Source organism: Spea bombifrons, chromosome 1, assembly GCF_027358695.1.
Source record: "Spea bombifrons isolate aSpeBom1 chromosome 1, aSpeBom1.2.pri, whole genome shotgun sequence".
Taxonomy (NCBI): Eukaryota; Metazoa; Chordata; class Amphibia; order Anura; family Pelobatidae; genus Spea; species Spea bombifrons.
In genome coordinates, this window is record NC_071087.1 from 111,159,752 (window position 1) to 111,176,879 (window position 17,128).

General features: G+C 41.1%; 1 protein-coding gene across 2 annotated transcripts; it reads left to right on the forward strand.

Moving 5' to 3' along the window:
• Positions 1 to 1,812: 1,812 nt before the first annotated feature.
• Positions 1,813 to 16,534, forward strand: LOC128499098 (rab5 GDP/GTP exchange factor-like). Of its 2 annotated transcripts, none has more exons than XM_053468534.1 (9): positions 1,813 to 1,898; positions 3,175 to 3,377; positions 4,071 to 4,237; positions 4,756 to 4,901; positions 5,019 to 5,088; positions 5,392 to 5,527; positions 8,564 to 8,655; positions 10,942 to 11,198; positions 16,059 to 16,534. In XM_053468534.1, exons 2-9 carry the CDS (start codon positions 3,181 to 3,183, stop codon positions 16,377 to 16,379), a joined length of 1,386 nt encoding a protein of 461 aa, XP_053324509.1. In that variant the 5' UTR covers positions 1,813 to 1,898; positions 3,175 to 3,180; the 3' UTR covers positions 16,380 to 16,534. The 2 variants fall into 2 exon arrangements, with proteins under 2 accessions (XP_053324509.1, XP_053324510.1); XM_053468535.1 differs by lacking the exon at positions 16,059 to 16,534 and adding an exon at positions 12,535 to 12,639.
• Positions 16,535 to 17,128: the final 594 nt, after the last annotated feature.

Consider the following 17,128-nt stretch of genomic DNA (forward strand, 5'->3'; position numbering starts at 1 on the left):
GGAGAGGTTCTCGGAGAGGTCAATTTTATCACCTTAAAAGCTAGGCTCCATTGACTTGCATGGTTGAATTCAGTATCTGTGTTCAACCTGCAAGGGGAGGCAGAGTTCTCGGGAGGGTCTGCAGAGACCCCCTTGGAAACTCTGCCAACTCCTACTTGCCGGCATCTTGCGACTAGGGATGCAACTAATGATTATTTTCATAATCGATTAGTTGGCCATTTTTTTTAGATTCATCGATTAAAAAAATAATTTGAAAATATTTAAAATAATTCCATGAACAAACTGGGTGTTAAAAACAAACAGCAGATTAAATAAACTGAGAAAAATGCATTTCTTGTTTTTATTTCCCAACCTGCCCCCCACTTATGAACATCTGAGCCCAGGCTTGCCACACTGTCTCTCAGACATGCCTTATACCCCATGTATGCCTTATACCCCCAGATATGCGTTATATCCCCTAATATGCCTTATACCCCCAGATATGCCTTACACCGCACTGTACCCTCTGATGTGCCTTATACCCCAGATATGCCACTCTGCCCCCCCGTGCTCCAGACTCCTTGTTGTCTAGTAGTGGCAGCCGGTGAGCGTCTGCGCGATGTGTATAGACAATCTCTGCACCAGGTCACGTCACGCGGGCCTCCATCATAGAAGCCCCCGTGGAAGTGCCGGCAGCAGCCGGGATTGTCTGTGAACATTGCACAGACACCCACCGGCTGCCAGAGAGGAGTATCCAGGTCTCCAGCAGAGCTGCAGCGGATCCTCCTCTCTGGCAGCCGACAACCTGCTGGATGGTACTTCTATTGTGGAGCACCGGAAGGTCATGTCAAGCTGGTGCTCCATCATAGAAGCCCCGGTGAAAGTGGAGGGCAGTAGCGAAGGATGTCTGTGTGCATTCCAGTGACGCCCACTGGCATTTCAGTGACACCATTGAAGTTTAGGAGCCGATTGTTGATTGCCTCCTAAACTCTTTTAAAACAGGCGTCAACCACCATACACTGTATGGCAGATGTTGACACCCAGGATGCCAATCTCAGTGTTGCTAAATGCCTCAACATGAAATGTAGATCGCTTTCCACACCAGTTTAAAGCCATGACAGTCCTGGCATGTCAATTGTCGTCATGGGGGTAAAAGATTTTTTTTATTGGTGCAAAGTTGTTTATGTCAAAACAAAACATCAGTACATGCCACGATGACCAATAAAACCGACATGATACATTCAAGCAATTCCTTCCTTGCTTTTTTTTCAATTTTTCATCATATTTTTTTTTATAGGGAATTAGATAACATGATCAAAAATGGTATCTGAAGAAAGCACCTTTTGTCCTGAAAAAACAACATATAACTTGTGCGGGTACACTAAATGAGGAGAAAATTACATCTAAACACGAGCACCACAAAAGTGTGAACAATAACATTAATGCTCTGACTCCATTGATTTCTTGTCTCTTGTTCTAGGTGCATGTCAGTCCTCTGTGGTGAGGACTAGTAACTCCATAAAATGCTACTGGAAGTGTGGTATACACTTTGTGGAATGCCACAACGTCTGTCCTCCTGAAGCTAAGAAAAGCCAGGCTTTATGAGTTATGAACAGCATTGTCCCATTAAAGGGACAAGAACACAGGTACGTATCACGCCATTTTCGTAGTAACAGTCCGCTCACTTTAACTGTTCATTAATGAAATGAAGACGTGTAACACGGATCTCGGAGATAACAGGCACGAGACTGAACCTGTCTCTCTAAATCCCGCCCCCCTTGTCGGTCGAGCGGTTTCCATAGCAACCGATCCATACTTCCGCATTAAGCTGTGGTTTGCGGTGGACCCGGAAGCGGCTGATCAGCTGGGTGTTTCTTCACGTGACCTCTCGATGGAAGGTTTTCAACGTGGTCCTTCGGGTAAAGATTTATTGACCTCTGACCCCGTTATTCAGAATTCAGCGTTATAGTATAAATATGCCGAATTGTGTGTAAGATGTATGGGCAGTTCAGGCCTGTATTCTGGCCGCTCTCTCAGAGTTTACAGCGGAATCACGTGTTTGTCGATATAGTTTTGGAACACTGATACGCATATTCACTAATGTTTGTTGTTCTTCTATGTGTCAAATACCCCGGGGGGCTGGTTAATGCTGCTCTTAGAGCTACATAGCACCTAGGTGGAGCAGAGTCCCAATGTTATAAGGGATATTCTGTATTAGCAACTTAAGTATTTCTTGTTTAAGTTAACCTTAAAATATATGTTGTGTGAATGTATCACAAACTGAAACAGAAATAACACTCCAGTAACACTCTATTCTGCTTTAATGCCTTATCCATGTTTTACAGTGAATGGCTAATTATATGCTTTTGCATCATTTAGTAAAACAGTACAAGATTTAATTAGACTAATAAACTATCACATACCAAATGATTTTTCCTAACATAAAAGTGTTTGTCCTTTCTAATGACATGCACAAATAGCTACAAATAACTGTGTCATCTAGAAGTCACTCTATTCACAACCTCCCTACATAAAATAATTGTGTGACATGTCAGCGGTTTTGTGTTTTAGTGTAATTGTGTAGTATGGATGAAGAAAGTGAATGTATTCTATCCCTGTACTAGTTTATTATGTGGCTCTATTACTTGGCTGTCCAGTTAGTGGCCTGGTAATTGTTTGCAGTAATTCAGCCTTTTTCTGACTCACTGCTTGTCAAAAGTAACATGCTCAGTAGCATTATGCATTATTTTATTAGCGTCCAGCCGCCTAGCCTGAGCTTTTTTTTTGTTTGTTTCTGTGAAAAATCTTGCAGGCCTCTGACTGATTCAGAGCTCACGCGTAGAAGTTGTAGTCCCTCAACAATAAGGATATTGATAAGCTAACAAAAAGGAATCAATCAGTCTTGGGTGACCAGGTGTTTCAGATAACAAAAAAAATAAAATACATTTTATATGTGTATAAACAGACATGTCCTAAATAACTCAATTAGTCAAGAAATAAGGTAATGAAGAGAGTAAATGTATTTTTATATATTATTATTTATTGTTTTATATAGCGCCATCAAATTCCGTAGCGCTGTAGACAGGACATAACAAGTAGTATGTAACATAACAAATTGACTAACAGAGACAACAGGTGAGGAAGGCCCTGCTCAAATGGTTTACCTACTCATTATTCTCTTCTCATCATGCATAGATTACAATGAATCCTGGAGCCTCCAATGAAGAACTGTTCAGTCATCTCAATGAGACTCCCTTCAACTTTAAAGGGTTTGCCTACCACCCAGAGATGTGTAGAAAGGGCTGTGGGTACTATGGTAACCCTATTTGGCATGGGTACTGTTCCAGTTGCTGGATCATGCAAAGACAAAAATCTCAAGCACGACCTCTTACAGATGGGTACAAAAAAATTAAACATCACTATGTTTTCTTATATGATGAACAATATTTTGTAATATGTCCAACGACAATAGATTTCTCTGAAGCACATAAACAATCTAAGTTAAATTAAATAGAGATTTTCCTGTTATTTTGACATTTATTATTCTGCTTTTTTAAGCTATTGTCCACCTTTGGTAGGAGCTGATGTGTTCTTGATACCATTGTATGAGTGGAAGTTAGAGAAGGGAGAGAGAGAAAATTATAGTTCAGTCACATTTTGAGACAAATCACAGCTGTTGCAGGAATTGAATAACAAAAATCACAATCTACAGTATGTTTTTATAGGGTGTTACATTGTTCTACCTGGATGAAAAACTTAAAGCAAGAAAAAAAAAGGTTTAGAGAATTGATTTAAAAATTATATTTTACTGGTCATTGTAACACTTAGAAGGAAATATTTTACATGGGAGCCAGAAATATTCTTTGAGTTTCTGGAACATCGCTCTCTACAAGAGAAGTGTCTATCTTGCCTTCCCGTAAGGTTTCATGAGGCACAGCTCCTGTAATAGTTCTTTAACCATATTGCATATGGGAGTTTTTCTTATTCAGAAGCTGGAACATTTGAATTACCCATTTGTCTCCAAGACAAACTCTTATCATTACAAAAGAACTATGCATAAGTTATGTTTTTGTTTACATGATCTCTGTCAGTTTTAGGCACCATACTGGAACTCTCCTGATAAAACCAGATAAAGGAAGAACTGAAGAAAAGAGTGAAAAACTAGATACAACTAGGGACATTTGCTGTAGTACAAAGACTAACAATCGTCATTATCCACAGACTATCTGCAAAACTTTGCTTCCTACAGATATCCCAGGTCGGTTTGTTTATTTTTGTATACCTGACATTTTTACTTCTCTGAATGTGAATCCACGTGTCGTGAAAGGCACATGTAGTTTTGGCACAGTTGCCAAATTCTGCCTAAAAGTCCACATGTTCAGCTGCCTGACACAATGAAATTTGGTTTGGCCCACCGTCCTCTTATGTGGCACATGTTATATAGTATGCTGCGTGTGTAATAGGCTTCAGGGAATACCCATGCAGGGAATACCAAAAGATGTGTCTCTTTATTTAGAATACTCAACCAGTGACATCCATGAAAACCGAGCATCTCCTTCAGCTAGCTTCAGATTACACAAACAAATAGGCAGAGAAAGTGATAATTCCTTGCCATAATAATGTTTTACTGATCAATTTTAAGTTATTTGTATTAATATTTTTTTTGTTTTTTTCTTCTTCTTCTTCATTGAGCCTAAACACATGTTTGATTATTGTACTCTACATGACTGTTCTGTACAGAATGTATTAACTGGATCTGTTATTCTTCTCTCATAGATTATCTCTACTGCCTTTCCTTATCCAGCCTCCGCACATTGGCTCAGGGAGATTTTTCAGACTTTCTCAAAGCTTTGCAAAGACCTGACGCACAGCCACTAATGACCCTTTGCACGAAATTCATACAGTGGCTGCAGAAAGCAGAGGTGATGTTAATATAACAAAGACACCAATATGATATATTATGTTTAAACATACATTTAATTGGAAAACTTTATCTGAAATTTGGACAAATTTTGGAAATAAATATGTCTGTCTTCCAGGACCTGAGTCTGGAGAGCAAAGGAGACCGTGTGCAGGAATTCTATTGTAGAATTGCTGATCGTTACCCTGGTAAGATAGCAGTGATCCTCTTCCCTCGAGTAACACTATCAGTTCTCCTATCCATCCAGTTTTAACTGCTTTGCCACTAAAAGCAACCAGTTTGAATATTCTTTCAATGTCATAGTGAAGCAAGACATTGCTAACATCTACCAGCATTTTGGTAGTGACTTAGAGCATCTGACCCTAATACGTACTGGATGCTTGGCTGTCATACATATGTCCAAGATGTAAACGCTAAATTGTGTGAGTAGGTTAATAGGTCTGTTGTGGGTTTCTGGGTTTTGGGATGGCCATAATCTCCAATTCTTGCAGATCAATTGACGGAGGAGAGAGACCAGCTGCTAAGTAACATTGAGAAGCTTGTGATGACACAACTGTATAAGTCAGTGTTTTGCTTGGATGGTTCACTTGATGAACAGAAGGATATCTCCCTCCAAAAGCGGATTAGGTGAGTTAACAGAACCATTGCTACCATTTACATGGGATGATTTGGGAGATACATTGTTTGTAATAATAAGTACTTTAATATGCATTTTTTGCTGCATGGCACATTGGATCATTCATTTAAGAAATGTTTGAGTTATATAAAGCTCTGAAGACCTATCCGTAACCTGTGAGTAGACTGCTGCCTGGTGGCCTATATTCTTTTTATGTTAACTCAGGGCTCGACAATGGCGCCTAGGTTTTGTCAGCCTCTTACGTCCAGAAAAAATTGTGGATGTAAGAGGCTGAGTCACCACACGGGGGCGCTGCTGCTGCTGTCTGCCCAGGAGTCTGGGCAGACAGCACAGCCACTCCGAGGCCGCCCCCGAGCCTGAGATCACTCCCACGGAATGAGCCTGTAGGCTGAAAACGGAGTTGCTGCAAAACCAGCAATCGCGTTTTCAGCTGCCACAGGCAGCTTCAGGGAAGGGGGTTGTGTGTTGATTAGGTCCCCACACAAGTGTGGTTACCTGACACAACACCCCCCAGCTCCATGAGAGCGACAGTGCAGCGTTAACCCCTTCAATGCCGCGATCGCAGCATTTAGGGGTTAATTCCCGTTTTGTACGGGGCTCTGCTGCTGGTGGTCTGCCTGGAAGCAGACCAGCAACAGCAAAAACGAGCCCCCCGCAAGCCCTTTGATGATTCCTGTAGGCATGGAAGCCTACAGCAGTCAAAGAGACTCCCCCCTGCAATAGCTGGTCTATAGACCAGCAATTTGAGTCCCAGCTGCCAGAGGCAGCTTCAGGGACAGGGGAGAGGGTTCTTTGGTCTCCCCATGAGTGTGGAGAGCAGCCCCAACACCCCCCTGCTGCCCGATCGCTCCCTGAGAGCGACAGTGCAGCGTTAACCCCTTCAATGCCACAATTGTGTATGACACATTCGTGGCATTGCAGGGGTTAACATTTGTCCCCACAAGCTTGTGGGGACTAAATATCAGTCAATGCTGTGCTCCAATGGAACATCAGCATTGAAAGGGTTAAAAAAATAATAATAATTAAAAAAAAAAAAAAACAGCACTTACCTGAAAGTCCAGGGTGCTTCCAGGTCAAATGCTGTGAGTTTAGTAAGTGGGCTGATGATGATCAGATCACTCCTGACCAACTGTTAGTTTAAAAAAATCCTGGCTCCAAGGTTCACAACAAATTTGTCAAGCCCTGTGTTAACTATCAGTTAACTGCTGTGTGCCACCGTACAATGCCTTGCATTCCCCCAGAGTTAATACACTCAATCTTCGCCATTCCTGAGGTTACGCTACAACCCTGTGAATGCAGAAATCATGAATATGGAACCATTGATCCTATGTCAAAAAGGGTTCCTGTTTACCATACACTTTTGCTACTGATCACGGTAAACTCGTCATTTAGTGTACCCTTCTCTTAAAACAGCTTATTTTTTATACTGTGTATTTTATAAACTTATTTTATACAAATGTTTGTTTTTATTTGTAATAGTACAGTATTCACAATCTTTTGGTGTACCAATACTCTCCTGTAACTATTCACACATCAACACGCACACGTTATTACAAAATCCCCAGGAAAACATTGAAAACATTTACACACACATGAGGATCATCGGACTTTTTGCATTTGGGCACACTCGCCAACACAACTTGCGTGTAACTGCGAATACGCAAAAGGTTCAAGTGAATAGCAAAAAATTGGTTATAATTTATCTTGCACAAATCCCTGAAAATCCTGGTTACTTGCATGTTCTGAACTCCGTGTACTTAGTTAAAGGATCTTTGCCAGCAATTACAGCTCCAAGCCTTTTTGGTTTCTACTCTCTTAATTTTAGATGATTTAAGTTTAGTCTTTCCACTTAATAAAAATTAGATTGAGGTCTTGGCTATGACTAGGCAATTTTAAGGCACTCGGGTTCATGTGTTTAAACCAGCCCATTGTAACGCTTGCTTTTGTGTTTATGGCTGTCTTCTGGAAGATGATCCATCTTCTGTTTATTCTAGAAAATTACAGCTAAACACCAAATGTTAAAATTTGCCATTATCACAAGGGGTACAAAAAATGAAAAACCGCTCTGTACTTAAGGGGTTAACTTATTATTATTTGGTTGAAAATAAGATCACACAGAGAAGTTATAAGTTGATTTCATGTATTTGCAACTGACCCCATCATGGAATATAAAGAGAGGATACATGTCTTAATATTTGTTATTACACCATATGCCAGTTTTTAAGACATCTCAGATGTAAATCTCAGCTAAAATGAACTTCAAAGAATGATACCTTTCACACTGTTTAATATCCCTACCTTGGTTCTCAAAAACATTATTATGAACTTGTTTTGAAATTTTTTTAATGCTTGTGATGTTCTAACATTTCATTTCTAGGGCCTTCAAGACGTAGGTGTTACACTTATGCAAAAGTATGCTTGTGTGACATGTTTATAGTGGTGTTACAGCATAGGAGGAAATTCTCAAGCACCCGAAAACTTTAAGACCTTTCACTTTATTATTGGTGCCTGAAATACATTGACTTTCTCCTCTGATTTTGAAGTTAAGATATTACTGTTCCATACAAACTAGTATATAATTAAATCTATTTTAATTCCAGGTTGTAGAATAATTTCATGTATAAAGGGGGCAACTTATGAAAAACACTGTTTTTCAGATTTGTTGCTTACACATTTTAGCTTCTTGTGTACTTCATGGCTGGTACATGGGCTGACAGCTCTGTTTACCTCACAGTATTACTGAATAGGTATTCTTGGACTGCACACCATGTAGTTTGTTCAGTCCCAAATGTCATAACTTTTGTTTGTGCAACTATAGTACAAGCATTGAGAAAATATTTATAAATAAGGAAACTCTTATGTGTCCTAAGAGTAACAGCAAGCACTGTTGACAAGTTGAAATGTTGCACAGCAGGCAATTGCAAGTAATAGCTGTTTATGTAAAGCAAATGGTATAGTGCTAGAAATCAGCATAGTCTCAGAGTGGTTGTAATATATAACAAAAAAAAACTATTTATGGTCTTTAGGTCACTGAAATGGGTTACCCCGCAAATGCTTCAACTTCCAATGGATGAAGATAATTTAGAAGTCAAAGACTGGATTTTCTCTGCTATCACCGGTGGGTGAAAGTGCTAATATTTGTATGTGTAAAGTCTGCCGTAAATGTCCTTGACAGGGTAAGCTGGGCTCCTTAGGCCAGTAGCCGTCACCCTGACCATGGGTTGCACTCCAACAGTAGCTGCAAGGCCTTGTTAATCCCTTAAGCATACAGGCTATTTTATACTTGAGGATTCAGGTTGCAACATTCATTTTCTGTTTCCTTGTTTTCACTATGCCCCATGTTCAACCCATGTTTCTCATTAAGTGTACCCAGACAAACCATTTTTTTTTCCGGACAAGTAGGTGTGAAAAAATCTTGTAAAGTAAGAATGCTTTCACAAAAAAGGCATGTTAGCAGCTTAATTTTCACAAAAAAATATTTGGTGTGGCCACCCTCAAAACAGCATCAATCCTTCTAGGTAACACTTGCCCACAGTTTTCTAAGGAACTCTACAGGTAGGTTGTTCCAAACATCTTGGAGAACTACAACAAAACTTAATCCTACTACTACCAAATCCACAAAGTGCAGAACATGCACATTCAGAACTAGTGAAATCACTTGACGTGTCTTGCACCTTAAGCTTATGACTAAGGATTATGGTCCCAACGTGCAATGACTTAATGACTTTACTGTAAAGCTAGTCCTCGCTTAATAACGTTGATCGGTTCTTGGAACCTGCAACTTTAAAGTGAAACAACGTATAATGTACCTTATAAACTCTGTCGGCTGCTGCTGGCATTTCCGCCGGAAAGGTCATGTGATGACGGTGCTCCGTCATAGAAGCCCCAGAGGAAGTGCAGTAGCAGAGGTTGTCTGCATTGCACAGAGTACCACCGGCTGCTGGAGAGGGGGATCCGTGTCCCCTGCAGCACTGCGGGGGGATCTGGATCTTAGTCTTGTAGTCAGATGGCTATTTGAGGTCTGATTAGAAGATGACCTCAAATATAAAACGATGGTTATTTTTCAGAGCACTTGCTCTGGAAAAAACCTTGTCTTATAATCGAGCAAATACGTTAATTGGAGAGCAGTGCAACAGTGGGGTATTTCCTTTGGCTCTGCATTGATTCTTTCTGTGGTGTCGGCATTGACAACGCAAGAAGAGAATGCCTGATCCTTTAACGGTTTACAGAGCTGTATACCAGCTCTTGCACCAATGTCTTTCTGTCAGCTTAGAGCCAGCTCTATTGGTGTACAGAGGAGGGCTGCCACAGTGCAGAATGTTCTGTATCGTTTGTCCTTAAGGGACATGCTATAGAGTTGTACCTTTGATATGATGAGAAGAAATTATCTGGAAATATTGCTCTATAATCGGGGTCATCTTATAATCAGATCTCAAATAGGTCTGACTATGAGACTAAGATCCAGATCCCCCGCAGCTCTGCAGGGGACCTGGATCCTCCTGTCTTATGCCCCCCCCCGCAACTTACCGGTGCTTCTGACTCCCTGGCGTGTAGCCGGGGCAGCGTGTAGACGTCTACGCGTGTAGACAACTTCCGCTGCAGCCGGGAGGAGGTGCGGTAAGCAGCGGGGTTGTCTGCGTCCATCATGCATCCACGACTATCAGAGATCAGAGTTCCCCGCACCGGCAGAGTGCTCTATGAAATGCCTTTTAACCCCCTTAATGCCACTCTGCCTCCAGAAATGCCTTTTAACCCTCTATATGCCACTCTGCCTCCTGAAATGCTTTCTACCTCCCTATATGCCACTCTGCCCCATAATATGCCTTTTAACCCCCTAAATGCCAGAGTGGTACATAGGGGTATAAGGCATTTCTGGAGGCAGAGTGGCACATAGGGGGTCAAAAGGCATATCATGGGGCACAGTGGCATATAGAGGGTTAAAAGGCATATCATGGGGCATAGTGGCATATAGGGGGTATAAGGCATTTCTGGGCAGAGTGGCAAGCCTGGGGGCAGGTTGGAAAATAAAAGGAAATAAAAACAAAATATTTTTCTCAATCACAGCTTTTATTAAAAAAAAAAATAGTTTACATGAATTAACATTTATCGGTAAAACTTTTTTCCTATAGGGTCATCTTATATTCAGGCTTTTTCTTTTTTCCTAAATAAATATTGAGATTTTGGGGGGTCGTCTTATAATCAAGCAAATACGGTATATACTAATTTAATGATAAGGGCGGGGGAATTCAAAATGACATGCCTTATTATCCATATTCTTTTTCTTTATTTTTGATTATTTCTTTTAGCTATGTAGTTATGAAGTACACAATTGTTATCAATTACATTATATAAATATATAATCATCCAGTTTTTATACATACTGCTATATCATGTTTCTTTGCAGCTCTAGTGGAACTGGATTCAAAGAGGGCCCCACAGGACAAACTGGCTTGTCTTTCCAGAGCTAGCAACTTTCTTTTCAAAGCTATTAGAGCTTACAAGGAGGAACCTGCAACAACAGATGATTTTCTGTCTTGCCTTGTTTACACAATACTGAAAGCTAATCCACCTCGCTTGTCCTCTAATCTGCAGTATATCACCAAATTTTGTAACCCTAAAAAGCTTGTGATTGGTGAAGAGGGGTACTGCTTCACAAACACCGTAAGTAGTATTTGATAACACATTTGTTTCTGCTGTTCATATTTACACGTTTCATGTGCATGTTCATGTATTGGTAAGGTAAGCATGGTTGAAGCAGTTTACTTGAGCATGCAGTTTACTTTAAGACATGCAATTCTACCGTTTTTTTTAAACTTAAAACCTTAAACACCGCAATATGTGTCCAGCAACATATAATGAGTACAGTGATACCATGCATGCATAATTTTGTTGGGTTGTTTGGAGGCTAAACGACCACATTTGGGAGGTGCAAATTCTAATTTTTCGACATAATTTTGACATCTGGTTATCCTGTACCCCTGTCCTATTTGGGGCATCATTGGAACCGGTCATCATTGGAATTCAGTCTGCCCCATCAAACCCATGTATTTTTTGAGAAGTATAAACCCAGAGTATTTTATTTCATGTCCTTTCATGCAGCCAAACTCGGGAGTATTTTTACAGCATTTTTTGTGTATTCTTACGATTTCTTGAGCATCTTAATGTGCAGTTATATGTCAGGATTACAAGAATACCCCATATGTATAGGTGCCTTACAGGCCAAAAATAGTTTCCAAATGTTTAATTCATAAAATTGTTTTTGGAGTCCATATCCCATTTTAGCACTACAGCAGCCGACATCCACAAAAGCATATACTTTTAAAAATAGATAACCCAGGAGTATTTCCAGGAATTTTATTCACTCACCTTGCACCATTTTCTGTTGGACTAAGGAATATTTTTGTTTCTGTACCCTAGGTAACTGAATGTTGCTTAAGGTTAGTAGGTATTTTAGAAATGGAAACAAACTATAGAACTTTTTAACTTTAAAATACTGAAAAGTGGCAGAGAACATTTGCATAATCAAAACCAGAGTTTATGGGGGCATTTTGAACACATTTTGAACTATAAATGTAATTTTTTTTTTTTTTATAATGCTCAACCTAACATGCAAATATTGGTTTATCAATATTCCAGTTGTGTGTGTGGTATTTGCCAAAACATTCTACATACAAACCTGGCAAAGAACAGGAAGAGCAGTGGTAGATAGACTCCTTGGTTATGCCTCTTTTGTTGCTCTGTTTTTGATACTCTGCATTGTTTTAGAGGTGCTTGTTTAGGTGCAGTTGGTGGAGTTCTTTGAGAGGAATGCCCCTCGCTCTGTTGGACAACTGCAAGTTTTCTGGAATAGAGGGCTGGTCCATTAGGACCATAAAGATCTCTTTAAAGGTGAATCTTTGGAGAGAAACAAATAGAGTACCTAATGTTTGTGGTTGATGGACCCAAATGTTAAAAAAATAAATTAAAAAAATCCAGTATGTAATTTATTATTACAAAGACTCAAGTTGGCTTGGAAGTTTCCTTACATGATGGCATGGGGAAAAAGAAGTGGAAGTTAGGTTGAGAGATGAAGATTGGTAGGTGACTACGCCAAATACGTCTAAGATGTCAAGTCAAGCGTGAGTCATCTGGGAGCAATGAAAATGTATGTAGTGCCAACTAGATTAAACAAAATGTTCTCTAGAGCCTCTACAAAACACGGAAATTAGAGTTGAATGTTTCATGCATGATTGCAGTTTCAACATATATGCAGGTTTGGAAGTTATTGTGAGACAAATCAGTACAACGGAAAAATTATCCCATTCAATATCTAACTTGCATGTAGCAAGCCAATATTCACAATGATATTTTAATCGTTAGGGTAGAAGTTTAGGTGAACTTTGCATTTTTTCTATGCCTGTTTTGTTATAATTCTGTTTGATACGTTATGCTGTATTACAAATCCGATAGACGTTTTATGATAATGTAATTACCGTATTGGCTCGAATATAGTCCGCACTTTTTGCCCCCACTTTAAGTCTTTAAAGTGGGGGTGTGGCCTATATTCGGGGTCTAGCGCCCGACGCCCGGGACATGCAGTTCCGGGCAGGCAGCAGGGTTAGGATACAGATCCCCCGCAGCGGTGCAGGGGACCTGCATCCTATCCTACTCTCTGATACGCTCAGACAGCCTCCCCTGCCAGCACTTCCCACGGGGGGAGTGCCGGCACGGGAGATTGTCTAATCGCATCGTGCAGATGTTCACCGGCAGCAGCGATGCGCGTAAACAGCCGCCACGTCTGCATTAGGGCTGCAACTAACGATTATTTTAATAATCGATTAGTTGGCCGATTATTTTGTCGATTTAATCGATTAATCGGATAAAAAAATACATTATTTTAAACTGAAGAAAAATTGCAATAAAAAACGTACAATTTACACTTTCATCTCTTTATTGCAATGGCCTCTCTCTATTCACCTTCTTATTTTACTGACATAATAATAAAAGCTACAAGAACCCAAACACGGTGCTTCTCAAACTAGGTTTTAATACAAAGTTATTAGTAAATATTAATTCATATGTTAACTATTTTTCATATTTAATAAAAACTGAGAAAAAAGCCTTGTTTAAATTTTTTTATTTACCAAACTGCCCCCAGTTATGCACATCAGACCCCCAGCTTGCCACTCGGCCCCCATATATGCCTTATACCTTTTATATGCCAGATTCCACTGTGCCCCCTGATATGCCACTGTGCCCCTCATATGCCTTATACTCCTTATATGCCAGTGATATGCAACTGAGCCCCCTGATATACCTTTTACCCCCAGATTTGTTTTATGCCCCCCTGATATGCCTAATATCGATGTCTTATACCCCCTATATGCCACTGAGCCCCCTGATATACCTTTTACCCCCAGATATGTTTATGCCCCCCTGATATGCCTAATATCCATATGCCTTATACCCCCTATATGCCCTAAAAATTCATAATACCCCCCATACACCACTATAACTCACCCATACACCACTCTGGCTCCTCTCCCTCCCATACACCACTCTGGCTCCTCTCCCTCCCATACACCACTCTGGCTCCTCCCCTCCCATACACCACTGTGGCTCCTCCCCTCCCAAACACCACTGTGGCTCCTCCCCCCTCTCATACTCCACTCTGCCTCCTCCCCCCTCCCATACACCACTCTGCCTCCTCCCCCACCCATACATCACTTTGGCTCCTCCCCTCCCATACATTACTTTGCCTCCTCCCCCCCCTTTTACCACTCTGCCTCCTCCCCTCCCATACATCACTTTGGCTCCTCCCCCTCCCATACTCCACTCTGCCTCCTCCCATACACCACTCTGGCTCCTCCCCCTCCCATACTCCACTCTGGCTCCTCCCATACTCCACTCTGCCCCCTCCCATACATCACCTTGCCTCCTCCCCCCTCCCATACATCACCTTGCCTCCTCCCCCCTCCCATACTCCACTCTGCCTCCTGTGAACCTCCGTTTCTGACAAGACACCAGGGAGCCGGGTAGAGAGGCAGAGTGGCGTATGAGAGGGGGAGGAGCCAGAGTGGTGTATTGGAGGGTGGCTCCCATACACCCCTCTGACTCCTCCCCCCTCCCATACACCGCTCTGCCTCTCTACCCGGCTCCGTTACTGAAGGCACTTTCATTGCAGCTTCATAGAAGCCACAGTGTAAGTGAAGGGGAGTATAACGGCTATCAGAGAGGATGATTCTCTGTCAGCCGGTGGGGGTCTGCATCGCACAGACAGACTCCGTTACTCACCTTCACTTACACTGAGGCTTCTATGAAGCTGCAGGGAAAGTGGCTGTCAGTAACGGTGCCGGGTAGAGAGGCAGAGTAACGTATGGGAGGGGGGAGGAGGCAGATGGGAGGGGGAGAGAGACGGAAGTGAGAGACCGACCGACAGTGAGGGGAATCCAGGTCCCCTGCAGCGTTGCGGGGGATCTGGATTCCGGTGTTATAATCCGATCTCTGTTTGAGGTCGGATTATATAAGGAGAGGAGTTTTTCAGAGCATTTGCTCTGAAAAAAAACCTCTTTTTATAATCGATAAAAATCGATCTGATTAATCGATGATGAAATTCGTTGACAACGATTTTCATTATCGATTATTATTGATTTTATCGATTAGTTGTTTCAGCCCTAGTCTGCATGATGTGTTAAAGCACATCGTGCAGACGTGCCGGCAGCAGAGGTTGTTTACGCGCATCGCCACAGCCGGTGAATGTCCGCACGATGCGTTTTACCTCTGCCCCCAAGACTTAGAGGGTGTGGGAGCGGAGGGAGTGATTGCATGCTAGGGAGCATGGAGCGCGGCCAAAGGAAATGCTTGCCTAGGGCCCAATTTTTCAATATTTAAAAATAAATTCTTGTTACAAAGATTAGCTGTTTTTTCCTATATTTAATGTATTAAACGTACATTATTTTTACCAGTGTTTCAAGTTATTTATTATTGTACGTGTTTGCAAAAAAAGAGATGGGGAGAAAGTGGGGATCTGATGGGGGAAAATGCTGCCCCCCCTAGCTTTTTAGGGGTTCCTACGTCCATGACCTTCTGCCTATAATGCTCTGTATTAATTTACTGCAGTCACCTGCTGCATGTATATGTGGCTGGTCCTGCGATTAGAAAAAGGTTTTCAAGGCTAAAATGTACAGGGCAAAATGTTTAACTTGCTAAACATTTTAAGGTTTAGAGGATCACTGAATCAAGCCCAATGTGACTATCTTCCTGCTCATTTATTAAATGTATAATGTGAATGATTTACTGAGGTGAATTTTAGGGTCCTAAGCAATGCACAATTTCCAAAAAGCAACACAAGATTATATCAAGATATGAATGTACCAGCTGGTCCTCCTCATGCTCCTTCCTGCTCAATGATAAATAACAAATCTTCTGAAATCTTGCAGTAGTTTTCACTGTAGGTTCAGCATAGGATGTCTTTAAATTTTACCATGCTGATGGATCATGAAAAGAATAAACTTTTACTTTTTTTTTCTTCCGTTCTTCAAGTGCTGTGCTGTTTCATTCATTGAGATGCTGGATTCTTCTTCTCTTGGTATTAAACATGAGGAATTCACTCAGATGATGCAGCAAAGCGGAGAAGTCGGCACCAATCAGAAATTAGAAATAGAACAAGACGCAGTACAACAAATGCAGCACAACAAAAAGCTCTTGGAGGAACTTCATAACCGACAGGATCGGCTATTGCAAACGACAGAGAGTTTGAGACGAGAGCTGAACGATTGGTCTCTGGCCATTGAAGAAGAAGTTAAGGAAATCATCTGTAGGTTCCCCTTGGCTACTCAATGGACTTCAACAAGCCACAACTAATAATTACTTTTAATCATTCTGCTTAGAACACATATATAATCGTCTTGTCTCAAAGCTGCTATGAGCCCTCTTTTGACATAGGCCAACCAACGAAGGATATTTATTGCTCAGTTATTAAATGGTCCACATTATTGTAATACTTAGACTGCTACAGAGATTTGATGTGGTTTTCCTTAAAGATTGTGAATTGTTTTATCACTATAATCTTTTGTATTATATTAAGATATGTACATTTTTAATTTCTGGGCTATTTACCCATCCCAATCCATAATTGATCACAGATGGCATCTGGATTTATATATACCAGCTACCACAGCTGCTGGCATTATTCTATAAATGGAAACTTGCTGAATGGGCCAGTTGGGTACATATGTCCAAACAGGAGTAAGGCCAGTTGCTAGTCTGAGGAACCCAAAGCTTGCCATTGATAGATGTGGCTCAGTGCTAAACATATAAATCATTAAGAGGGGCAATGATCACTTAGTTCACCATCGTTGTTAGTTACTCCCTCAAAAATGGAAACTGATTTATTCTCAAGCAAACACATTGCTATATTAAGGAACAAATAAAGAGGTGGTATTGCGGCAAATAAAACATTGAGTGGAACACTCTGGCAGGGAGTAGGGTACAGTGCAGTCTCACCAAAGCATCTTTGTGGAGAATGAATGGTGTAAAGTGGTTATTGGCATAAATCCAAATTGTGTTACTCAACAAGTTGCTTGTCCGCTACTAAAACAGGAGGACATTTT